Genomic DNA, 12,702 nt, shown 5'->3' with positions numbered 1-12,702 from the left:
GTAGTATGATGGTGGGTTTGCAGTTGAAGTCTGGGGACTTCATTTTGGAGCTTTCTTACAATGGGTTTCATTTTTGTGTTTCACTGTAATTTGCTGTAGAGGAAATGATTCTTTTCTTCCACTCTTGAGACCCTGTGCAGGGGACAGAGATTGCATCTGCTTTTCTGGGGCATAGTGGAGAATGTTTCCAACTGAAACAAAGGGTTGTTGCTTCAAGACATCCTAGTTAAACAGATTTTCTGTTCCCTGATGTGATGGAGAGGACAGGCTGTCCCACTTGTCTTTAAGGAAAATGTCTAGTAAGGAAAAAGGAGAAAACGAAGTTACGGGAACTGGATACTGGTTTTTGTATGTATCGAGTGGAGTCAGACTTTGAGTTAGTTTAACCCATATTTGCAAAATGATACTTGCTTACTAGCACTAAGTGGGTTTTTAAGCCAGGTGTGCATTTAGCATGCTAATGCAGTCCCCAGATTCTTCATTTGCTAGAAGGCTCTGAACTGATAAATTTGCACTTTTTAAACTAATTACTCATATTGAAATTATGTTTGGGATTCAGCTCTTAACTTTTTAAACTCTTGACTCCTCATATCTGGTTGTCTGTTTTGTGTAAGCCCTTGCCTCTTTTGTCTCTCTGATGCTCCCTACTAATCCAGAACACTAGGTGTGAGCCACTTCCCATACTTACGTGAGGGGATCAAATTACCTGTTTTCTGTTTTAATTTCTTAAGTCCACAATATTGGTCTCCCTACTTTATTTGGAAAATGAAAGCAAAAGTGTGTTGAAAATCCGCATTGGAAAAGAGGAATAAAATTTGATTATTAAATTGTATAAGTACATATCTGTAACTCCAGTGGTTTTAGTGTTAAATGCCTAATCTGATGTTTTCATTTTTCATTTTCCTGCTCTGTACCTCCTCCCCTCACTTGCATCCCTTGTATGGTCTAACTTTAAGTTGTGTGAAATTGGAGCTGGGGGGGATGTTATTGTTATTCTTTTAAATAACACTTACTGTATCTGGCTTCAATTTTGAATGTTTGAGTCATGCTCCCTTGGATCTCTTTTAAAACAAACTCAGAAGTACAATAAACAGTGTTAAAGTGATCTCCAATTAACAGTCAGTTATCTTCACTCGCACAGATACTGTGCATTGTGCTTCTGTTCAAGGTTCCAGTTTTTACTGGGTCTTGCTGTAGAAGTTTATGTAAAATAGGGCCCTTTGCAGGGAGGAGGGGAAATTAAGCTGGTATCTTTGTAGACTTAAGTCCTTTTCTGCAGCTTAGAAGCCATACGAAGTACAAAAGTTGAAAATTTCCTTGAGCTATGATTACTACTTGAAAGACTGGGATTTTTATAAACCTTGAGTTGATATACAGTCATCTACCAGAGAAATGCAGGCTGCTGTGGGTTGACTAGCAGCAGTTTCTGCTACAGCACAAAAGTGGTTATTTTGCTTTTAGATTTTTGTCCCTTCCCCCAGTTTCTGTGAACACTGCCAGGGAATGCAGATAATGGAGTTTTTCTTTTTGTTTTAAATTGTGCTTCTCGGGGTTCATCAGTAGTCCACGTAGTTATATCTTCTGCTAAAAATTCAATAGTAAGATAGTAAACAGTCTGTAATCTGTTGTGAAATCTCCTGCATGCGCCTAGACCAAAGGATTAGGCACACTTTAATCTATATGGGAGCTGGGATTCAGCATGTGCTTCCTCGTGAGATGAAGGCAGCGGTTCACACATCTTAGTGTCACCATTTTTTGTCTGTCTGCAGACTCAGGAAGACAACACTGTATTGGTTCACATTCGGAAGAATATCTACACAACCATATAGGTTAGAAACTTTATTTTTAAATGAAGTTTTCAATTGTGCAGGAACTGTTGGGGGATATCCACGACGGATCTGGCACAGCATGCAGGCCGGTATTGATATAATCCAACTCCTTTTTTGGAGTGGGAAAGTAAAATTATCATATTAATTCAATATGACCTTTCTTTTAACTTTCAGGAAGGTCACTAGAAACTTTTGAACTTTAAGTTATGTTACAACTGAATTTAAACTTTGCTTGTTCTCCTTCAGTTATTAATTATTTTGTAACTAAAAAGTTAATTAAAGCAAATATTTACATATTAGTATGGACAGGCATAAAATAATTTGGATTCGTGTCTTATCAGTGACTGCAATATAGAATGGTTTGTGGAGTTTTTTTCTCAGCAGGAGATCATTTCTCTGTCAATCCACTATTTAATTACAGAGCCATCACCATAGCTCCATAACTCATGCTGGATCTGTTCTAAAAAGTGACATAGACCCATGACAAGGTCTCCATTTTTTGGTCTATAATTTCTGATCAACCTCACTTGCTTTCATAATACCCAAACATTTTCTAATTGCTAATCTTTCAAATTTAGCCTGTGCTCTGGAGAGTATCTCTTGCAGTCTATCAGTGGTAGAAATTCGGTGAGCAAGGCTTGCTGTTCTTAATTGCAGTCAATTGTGCAGGTGCTTTTAACAGTGTAAAAACCACAGAATAACTTGGGCTCTACAGTGTTCTGCTGGTGCTGTATAAAGAACCCAGCTGAAAATGGAGTATAAATTCTGCTTGCAAAGTTGGTGTGTTGGGAGAGGGAGGCCAGAGGAAGTTTGGACGAAGTGTGATTACTTAGGAAACAGAGAAAAGCAAAACCCCTGAGTTGCTACTTTAAGAAGCTTCTCAGTGTAGATCTACACTTTAAGGTTGAAGCTAGCATACAGTAAAATATGTTTTTCATATTCAGATCTTTCTTTCACTCATATATGCTTTCAGTTGAAGCTTAAATGCAAAGCAAATAGTTGAAGTTACTGCAGTTAGTTCTGGAGAAGTGCCACTGACCTCTTTACTTTCAGTCAGTCATCGGTCCCAGCCCCACCAGCCGTCATCTCAGCCCCAGAGGACTCTGCTGCAGCATGTGGCTCAGTCACAGACAGCAACGCAGACTTCTGTTGTGGTGAAATCTATCCCCGCATCCTCCACAGGCGCAATTACCCATATCATGCAGCAGGTTGTACCCTTTCTTTTCCCAACAGTCTATAAACAGCAGTAGGTTATTTGAATTATATAGGACCAGGGCTTGTTTTGGATGAATATGTCATGTTGCTGCCACTGAAAATGCTAAGTAAGGGCAAATTAATAACTTAATTTTAATATTGCCTGTTTTGATGGTGAGGGTGGTGGGATAAAAGGGAAGCACTTAATGAGGTTACTTGAGACTGTTAGGTAAGAGGTATTAACAGCCACTGTGGAAACGATAGTGCTTCCTAGATGAGTTCTTGCTGTCTGTATGTCATCTCTTCAAGAGCAACAAGCTGCTTTTTTCTATATGTTGTATTGCAAGGGCCTAGGCTCTTTAGGTTATGTTGGTGTTAGTGTAGGGGGAAGAGGGATGAAGCAGAACCTAGTCAGTGCACAGAGCACACAGTGTCTTTTTCATTTGAAGGCTTTAGTGTGAATAGGCAAACTTGTCTGAATCAAAAAGTAAGATCATATTTAGACCAGTACGAGGATCCCAAACGCTTCAAGCAAACAGTGTAGCTTGTGGTGAAATCTTACTGAAGCCACTCCAATGCCTTTGTTCAAGACCTGCTCAACTCTGCAGTGCTTTAACTTCTAGGATCTTCAGCTGTGGACCAGGACAGTACTGTGGTAGGGTTATAAACCCACTTCAGAGAGTGTATTTTCACAGGCGTTTGAGTAGGCTGCTTCATCTTGCTAAGGCCATTTATTAATGTGTTTATACCGTGGTATACAAAGCATTGTAATGTAGATCTCTTGCTCCCTTGAATCCCTCAAAAAATCAAACAATGTTTGTGCAATGCCCAAGAAAAATTGCAATAAAATTTTGAGGAAGGAAAGCGAAGAGAAGATCTGTGCCGAAATAGGGTAGACTGTAGGTATATGGGGAGCTGCAGAAGAAATTATGGAGATGACTAGGCTCTCAAGAGGCAGAATAAGAATTCATCGTGCAGAGACACTCCTGCTTTAATGAGGAGCTACTGGTTCAACCACCTGCTAATCATTGCTGCTTCATATCCAACTGCCATGCAGCCTTAGGGGCTTTGAACCTTAGTCTGACACACGCGAGAGCTACATAATCTCCAGTGAGGATTAGCTATGCAGTTAATGTTGTCACATAGAGACGTACCACATTTTGTCATGATAAAAATAGCTGTTGATTGCTTACACATTGTGGAATCTCCACGTAAGGTTATCTTTTTATACATGAATTGGGAGTCTGTAATGGTAAAATAAGTTAAAGTAGTCCAGTTGAAACATTAAAAATTATTTTTAGATTTTGTATTCTTATAATTTTATTTCTCTTTACTAACTGGCTCTAACTTCTTCTTCTTAAGGCCTTAAGCAGTCACACTGCATTTACCAAACACAGTGAACAACTTGGAACTGAGGAAGGAGAAGTGGAAGAGATGGACACCTTAGATCCTCAGACTGGCCTGTTTTACAGATCCGCCCTGACACAATCGCAGGCACAAAAACAGCAAAAACTGAGTCAGCCACAGCTGGAACAGACTCAACTGCAAGTGAAAACTCTGCAGTGTTTCCAGACTAAGCAGAAGCAGACAATCCACCTGCAGGCCGATCAAATCCAGCACAAACTCCCACAAATGCCCCAGCTTTCTATAAGGCATCAAAAGCTAACCCCCCTGCAGCAAGAGCAAGCACAGACCAAACCAGATGCACAGCACCCCCCACACCACATGATGGCCAAAGAAAGGCAACTCCCTACCTTAGTGGCACAGCCACAGCAAACTGTAGTACAGGTGCTTGCAGTAAAAACCACGCAGCAGCTGCCCAAACTGCAACAGGCACCAACGGCACAAAAAATCTACGTGCAACCCCAACCCCCCCAGAGTCAAATGCAGCTACCTGCCTCTTCAGAGAAACAGCCAGCAAGCCAGGTAACGGAATATTGATAGCATGCAAAATACACGTCGCTGTTCAAGGAAAAAAAAAAAAATCAAAACACCAACCCTGTCGCTGTAGCAGTGTTTTGTCCTGGCAAGAGAGAACTCCTCATTCCGCTGGTATTAATTACCCCATCAGAAGGTTGACACTAGGAAAGAGAAGCACATGTTATAGGGGAAAAATCCATAGAGCTCACAAACGTGTTTTGTTGGACAGTTTTTATGAATTTCTGCCACCACTGGTGCATGGAATTTGTCCCTAATTATTTTCTTTTAATTTTTAGATATGACACGTTATTAATTTCCGTTCCCGTAGCACTTTTTATTTCTGTGGAAATAAAGATGAATACACTGCAGTCTCCTAAGGCTCTCCATTGTACGTCTTCCTTTGTAGTTTACATCTTCCTGAAGTTATATGGCTTTCATGTACAGGAGTAATTTGAATTTCCTTGGGAGGGGAAAATGTAAAGACTGAGGAACGTGCAAAAAAACCCCGTATTTTAACTAACTCCAAAAAAGTACAAATTTTTTTTTTTTTTTTTGGCCCTTTCAGGAATACATGTAAAAACAAGAGGGTTGACAAACATCACATGGGGATGTAAATCCCAAAGGAAAACGAGGCTGCTGTGGTATTATACTGCTACAATCCTTATCTAGCAGCCTAAAAAGCTGCTTTTCCCCAGGCTTCAATTAACTGTTACCATATCGTTGCTAATTCCTTTGTTAAAACACTGAGTTTCAACTGTCTTCCTAATAGCAAGTATGTTGTTTGTGCCATACTGTCCTTGGAAATATTGATTAGATTTTCAATAATAAAAAAAAAAATCTAGCTGTAACATGCACAACCAAAATTTGATTTTCAGGTGCAGAATCCAATTATAACGCAAGGATCCACTGTTACAAAGATAACTTTTGAGGGGCGTCAGCCTCCTTCTGTTTCAAAGGTAGCAGGTGGCAGTTCTGTGCCCAAACTGGCATTGCCGGTTACCAGCCTATTTCCCATGCAGGCATCCGCGAAGACAGCAGTAGCAGATATTTTGAGAGTGTCTATGGTGGAAGCTCAGATTGATACAAACATAGAACAGACGATAGTGGATCCCCCAAACAAGGCCATGTCCACTAGTAAACTCGCTAGCGAAGCAGAGTCGTCACCTTGTACCCAGGTGCCGAGGGTGACTGCAGTAGGGATGACGGCAACTTCCATCCCCCAGCAACAGACATGTACAGAATCCAGTCCAAGTCCTCCTGCTGTTGGTCCTACTTTAACAGAGAGGAAACTCGATGCACAAGGAATGCCTACAACAAACCAGTTTATACACATTCAGAATATATCACAAAAGAAAGCTGAAGAGAGTTCATCAGAAATTGTTATCCAGGTAAGAGAAGACCAGAGCAAATAAGACAAAGATTGAGCAGAGCAAACTCGTGTCTAATGTGATGATAGCAACTGAACGATGTTCAAGTATTTTTGTTTTCCTTCAGTTTTTGATTCTTTTTCTACTCTTATGCTTGTAATGGATTACTACTTGAAAGTGTGTAATTCTTAAATTGAGCTCGAGTTTCTCTAGCACTGTATCATTCACTGTGTCCTCGGTGTCTTCCTTTCTTTTTCTGTTAAGAAAACAAACCAAGCTCATCTAATTTTGCAAAGTACTTTCATTTGAAATGCTTAAAAATGTGACCGTCACCACTTACTATGGAATTATGATTAGAATTTTTTTATAGTATCTATTAATGTTACCTCTGAGTATAAAATCAGTGCAAAAAATGAAGTAGTGGGGTTCTACTTATGGGGAAAGCTCAGCAAATAAGGTCTGGATTCAGAAGAAAGCTTGTTAACTTCACTTATAACCAGTTTTACCACTTCTGAGATGAAATGACTATTGATCTTCAGTCTAAATGCTTTGAGTCATTGCCTAACTGATGATTGATATTTTCATTGATTCTGCTGTCTTAAATGTGATGTTTTATGATGTAATACATGGTCAGAATGTCAACTGAGGAAGCATTGAAGTCATCCGAGGACTCATAGTGGTATAATATGAATCTTTGTAGACGAGTTGGCATTGTATATGTTTGCACAAATGATAGCGTGGATTGAAATGGTTTTATTGTGTATCATATTTGTGTTGCAGTGAAAGTACTTCTGATGTGGGAACATAATTTGTGTACAGAGCTTTCAAATTTTTCACGCTACTTTGTAAAATCTTCATTGCAGCTAACTTCGCTTTTGTAGAAATCATCATTTTTGTACTCATTTTTAGTCCTCATTTCCCTAAATAGACAAAGGTAGACTTCTACTTTACTTCAAGTCTGTATATTTTGAGAATCTGTATTGTTTATCGTTGTGGCGTGCTACAAGCTGTTTCAAAAGCAAAATACTGCCCAGAATTTCAGTTGTATAAAGTTGTAGATTTAGTTTCTAGAACCTATGAAAGTATAAGCAGAAATAAATAGCTTAGATCCATTGTGTTTCCTCAGCCTCTGTGCTGCTGCAGCTCTGAGCAGGGCCGGAGCTTGTATTGTATTGTACACAAAAAACATAGCTAGTCCTTATATCTGAATATCTTGTCTGAAAAAGATAAGGCTGAAGAAAGTATTATCTCTGCTTTGCGTTTGAGGAGCGATGGATGGTGGGCATTGGTGGTTTAGCTGTTGGTTATGCTGTCGCAGACCTTTAGTGAAGATCCAAGGCCAAGATCAGTGCCTTAAGGGCAAAATTATTCAAATTTTATCTTTCACAACCTCATCTGGTGAAAGGGTGCTTTGAAGCTTTAGCTAACGTAATGTAACGTGCAGCCGGCCTTAGCTAGGGAAAATTGCTCTTGGAAACAGAATATCCCTTTTCCATGAGTACCTACGCAGATGCCTTTACCTGCAAAAACTGTGTGTGTTAAAACTTAAATCTTTTTTTTTTTTCTTTCAGACTATCCCTCACTATTCCATCCCTTGTCACTCCAGCTCCAATGTGGTAGTGGAACCCAGCGGGCTCCTGGAGCTCAACAACTTCACCAGTCAGCGCCTCGATGACGAGGAGACGGCAATGGAGCAAGATGTGGACAGTAGCACTGAGGACGGCACTGAGCCCAGCCCCTCTCGAAGTTCTGCTGAACAATCCTAAGGAATTGGGACACTGGAGTGCACTTTAAAACGTCTTGGGATTTTGAGTATCCAAGATGCCCTTGTATTGTGATGTCTTAGAGCACTTTGCCTATTAGAGTTGTTCATTGGACCCTTGAAGCATCAGTGTGTTTTAACAAGACGGTATTGCAAAAGCTGCATCTTAAAAATTGTTTCCAAAAAAAGAAAAAAAAAAAAAAAAAGAAAAAAAAAAGATGTAGTTACCGAGATTTAGTAAACCTGTGACAGTGGAATGTACTCCTGTTAAAAAGCAAATCTGCAGTGAATTCTACAGCTCGTGCTATTGAAGCCCTTACCCAGATACTGAAACAGCTTTCAGTGAAAAGGGATCGTTATTTTGCTGTGTCTTTTTGTTAGCTGTTGAGCAAAACACCATCAAAAAAAGAGAATGTTTAATAAATATTTGTATTTTTAAATAGCATGTGAGAGAAAAAGTGTCTCTGACAGTGCTGGAAAAGCCCCAGGAATTTTGGAATTGGTTAGCTTTCTTGCACTTGTGCTCACTTAGAGTTAAGATTTTTTCATAAGCCTAAAAATATAGTTTATTTTTTTTAAATTCTTGTTGGTGAATGTTTGGAGATAAGCAAAATCACTAACTGGTAGCGAAGTGGATTTGCTAGTGGATTTTTGTTTTCATGCTTTACCAGAAGTAGGGTAATGGTGTATGAGGCATTTCGTTGTGCCATAAGCACGTGAAATGCTCATCTACTCTAGTTAATTTTTGATTATTTATTTAAATATAAAATTTAAAGTGAGGCCAAGTTGTTTAAAAAGTTCCTGTGAAACAGGCAGGTGTGTTAATTCTAATACAAATGGGGAGGGGGGGTGTATTTTGCTATAAATCAGTTTTTCAAAATTGGGGATAAGTGGTTCAGCATCTTTCAAAGTTGAACCTCCGAATTTAGAAGTGAGCTAAGGCTTTTAAAAATCTGTATTTTACTCTTACATGCTGTTTTTAAAGTGACCATTTTGGGAGTTTAAAAGCTTAAATTGGTATACAGTGGTAGGTTTCAGAAATTAGCCTTACGACTTGGCTTGTTGAAGCAATACATGGGGTTTTAGTGATAGTTACAAGCCGCAGAGAGAGGTTTGGGTTCAGATGGGATAAGAGAACCAGTTTTAATACATTCTGCTAATGAAGACAATACTTTTTTTTTTTCCAAATGTATATAAAAACACGTTTTTAACTGTTTTGTATAGATTTCATTATAAATAACTAAGCATTTTAAGACTTTGACATATCATTTACTTGTATATACATCTATCAGCCTAACTGCCCACTTTTTGGTGCTGAAGTACTACTGTAAGTAGATTTCATCCAAAGTCTAATACAGCTTTTTGCGTCAGTCTTTTTTTAAGCTGTGATTTTACTGTCGATATTGTAGTTAAGATTAAATTCCAACTAGAGTAACTCCAACTAAAAATACAAAACCTAAAAAACCATTTATCTTACTTGTCCTGAGTATCCACCTATGTAAGAACATGCAGTAACCCCTAGATGGAGCTGTTGGTTTTTCAGCTAACCTCAGTTATTTTATAAATTAAGTCCCTATGACTTTCATACACTTTTTTTCCCTTCTGTTTTCTTTTCCATCAGCATTAGTTCCAAAATAATGTAGTTTATTATGGTGGAGAAGCGTCCTGAGAAATTCAACGTGCAAATGCCGGAATAGTGGGGTAGGGAACTTAAATTATTTTTGCGTTACCTTTATGTTGGAATAGGTATTGGTTTGGTTTCCGCTGTACTTATGCTCAGGATGGAAGAGAAAAATACATATTAAATGAAACATACCATATTTCTTTCTCTAGTAAAAAAAAAAAATAACCCTACCAGTATGCCATTCTAGGTGGTTCAGGTTTTGATAGTTGTTTGGGAGCTTTTACTCTTGTTTTAGTGAAATAACGGTGACTACCAAGAGTGACCAAGTTATGATCTAAGTCCTGAAAGTTCCACATTGCTACAGAAGGACAAAAAGCGATTTAATACAGATTTTGCTGCCAGTGGGATTGGACAGTCTGTTGTGCTTTGCAGATGCCAGCGTTAAGGCATAGTCTGTAGTTTTCCATACACAGTTATGAAAAGCCCGAAGCAGATGACACACAGTTCTTCTGTCTTGTATCAAATTTTCATTGTCACCTGGGGTCTTGCAGTATTTTGAGTGTCCCCGGCATATCTAGGACTGAAAGGCCATGAGAATATAAAGTAGAGCAAGATTTTTCTTAACTGCTTTTGCCCAAGAACTTTGCCTTAAATTATGGTTTCAGGTTTAGGTGAATGTATATGCTCCCTCCAGCCAAAAAGGGATACTAAGAAATGGCCTAAGGTGAATTCAACACTCCTAATGCATTAAGTGTATTGCTGAGTTCTGGTCCCATTTATTCCGATGTTTTATGTAAGACTTTTGTTTGCATCTTTAGTGATGGCTTTACAGCGAAGGTGTGAACAACTACAGAGAACTATTTGACAGTTCCTTGAAGACAGCAGATCTCTTAAACACGAAAGCTTTTAGCATTGCTATGAGAGGTAATTGTTTTCAGATTGCCAGATTGAAGCACGTGCTGGGGGTATCTAGGGGTCATGTAAGAAATTTAGAAAAAGGGACTTTCGTAATCAATGCATTCATTCTTGAAACTCCTCTTTTGATGCTTTCCCAAATTGAGCTGAATTTTTTTCAGATTCTCTTATGTAATTTGGCTGTTCCAGCACTTCACTATATAAAATACCTTTAATAATAAGGAATATACAAGATGAGCTAAAATTTAGGGTCAAGATGTTAATTTTCTTCATAGTTACTTGATTTTTGTAACGGTAAGAAAACGTGCTCGGGGCATTTGGCCTTCTCCCTCTTTTCACGGGCTCCAGGTGCCACTGCCTCTTCCTTGTTCTGCCCTGCAGATATTTCATACCTGCCCCTGGGTTGGTTACTTCATCCTCCTGCAGCCATGTATCCACTCCTCACAGCCTTAGAAATATCACTGAGCTGCTAAAAATAAAACATCGGTGTGTAACATAACATTTGCCGATCCCTTCTCCCTAATAAGCTGCATCTTCCTTCCTGAAATGAACTTGATGTCCCTCCTTGGAACAGAAGAAAGGTGAGCTATGGTGATGGTGATAGTCTTTGGTACTAGGAGTCTTGTAACTTAGGAGGAAGCTGTGGGTGAATTGGAGAGCGAGTAAAACAGCGTTAAAGGATGGCTTTGAATTCAGCCTATTAACAAATGTGCTCTGGCACTGCAATAGCACGTACGTGAATTTTCAAAGAAGGTTGCTAAGAAAGTGAAATGAAGTTAGAGGAGGTACTGAAACAAGGGAGGAGTTACGTGAGCTTTAAAGATGCGTGCAGTCACAGAGGACTACATTTTTTCCAGAAAGATTTAACCAGGGTAAAAGTATTTTCAGTCTCAGTCTTTCTCCCACTGACAAAATGAGCTTTTGAAATTTTAGGGCAGAATAGAAAAACAGAAGCTACTTGCAGTTGTGAATGTCATCTTACATGTGGAGGACCCTTTGAACAGAATGCATGACTAAATAGATGGGATTTAAAAAAAAACAAAACAAAAAAAAAACCAAGACCTTTAAAAAAAAAAAATCAAGTCGGGGAAATGTAAGACTATATGCTTTTTTCTCTAGTGTATAAATAATTCCTGAAGGCTAAGGGTTTCACAGATGAAGGTGGCTATGCATCTCCAAAGGTACACTGCAAAGGTAGATGGTTTCAGCTGGGCAGTGTTCAATCCAGAGAAGAATCTGGTCATAATTTAAGCTACTGAACCAGAAAAATCATACTGTTTTGGGTTTGCCTGTATTGGAAAAATAGTATGTTTAGCACCTGTGGGTCTATGCTGGGCTCAGGACTTACTCTTTTGCCTAGGTTTGATGTAAACCGTGGGGAATGATTAGTAACAGCCTGTCCAAAGTTTCCTTCCATGCTATGGGGCTTAGAGCTTTTCCCCTACCCAAAGTCTATCCTGAAAGCGTACTGCCATCTGTGAATCTGGTTTATTCCCGTAGAAATGCAGCACATAGCTTATGATAAATTTAGAGCTTAACATAGCTTATCAAAGAGAAAGCTAAGGAAGAAGTACCTTAAGATGTATTTGTGGGTTCCTATGCAAGAAGAAATTGTCACTGGGGGCATTTTAGTCTGGTATAGAGGCATGGAAGTGAAAAAATCAATACTAAGATTGAGGATAATTAATTAGGGTTACCAGGGAGCGTCATGTTTTCTGTCATTTGGAGTCTTTTCTCTCCAACAAGCACAGGAGGTGGAGGTTGAAATCCAGTAACCTCATATCTTGTGTGGTGGCAATGAACTAGACAGTTGCATTGGTATCTTAAGGTTTTAAACTATTAATAAAATAGCACTTGGCGATACCTTGAGGCAGCTAAAGCTGCGGCTGGCAAGTGGAGGTAATTGGTGATCTTGGATCGCGGTGGTGGTGGGTTATTTTCTTTTTCACTGGACTTGGGTGAAAAGTTGCTGAAGTGTTGTAAATAGGATAATGAATACCTGGGAACTTGTTCGTCATGTCTGGAGAAAAGGATCTTTGAATTATTTGGGGCAGGAAAAATATTAAGAGGTTTTTAAGCATTGGGGATTGA

The 12,702-nt window shown here is 39.0% G+C and overlaps 1 protein-coding gene across 29 annotated transcripts in view; it reads left to right on the top strand.

Annotated features, from left to right (window-relative positions):
- Nucleotides 1–11,077, top strand: part of EMSY (EMSY transcriptional repressor, BRCA2 interacting) — a 42,325-nt gene extending 31,248 nt beyond the window's left edge. For 15 of the 29 annotated variants that reach the window (XM_075491288.1, XM_075491273.1, XM_075491280.1 and 12 more), the window contains 5 exons: nucleotides 1,770–1,829; nucleotides 2,883–3,037; nucleotides 4,386–4,949; nucleotides 5,819–6,331; nucleotides 7,882–11,076. In XM_075491288.1, coding sequence (XP_075347403.1) covers nucleotides 1,770–1,829; nucleotides 2,883–3,037; nucleotides 4,386–4,949; nucleotides 5,819–6,331; nucleotides 7,882–8,076 — 1,487 coding nt within the window. In that variant the 3' untranslated portion in view covers nucleotides 8,077–11,076. Of the gene's footprint in view, nucleotides 1–1,769; nucleotides 1,830–2,882; nucleotides 3,038–4,385; nucleotides 4,950–5,508; nucleotides 6,332–7,881 lie in introns of those variants that run through there. The other 14 variants (XM_075491266.1, XM_075491279.1, XM_075491268.1 and 11 more) reach the window with 9 other exon arrangements.
- The last annotated feature ends 1,625 nt before the right edge of the window (nucleotides 11,078–12,702 follow it).

Source organism: Mycteria americana, chromosome 1 (genome assembly GCF_035582795.1).
Source record: "Mycteria americana isolate JAX WOST 10 ecotype Jacksonville Zoo and Gardens chromosome 1, USCA_MyAme_1.0, whole genome shotgun sequence".
In the NCBI taxonomy this organism is placed as follows: Eukaryota; Metazoa; Chordata; class Aves; order Ciconiiformes; family Ciconiidae; genus Mycteria; species Mycteria americana.
This window is presented reverse-complemented; position numbering and strand designations above follow the sequence as displayed.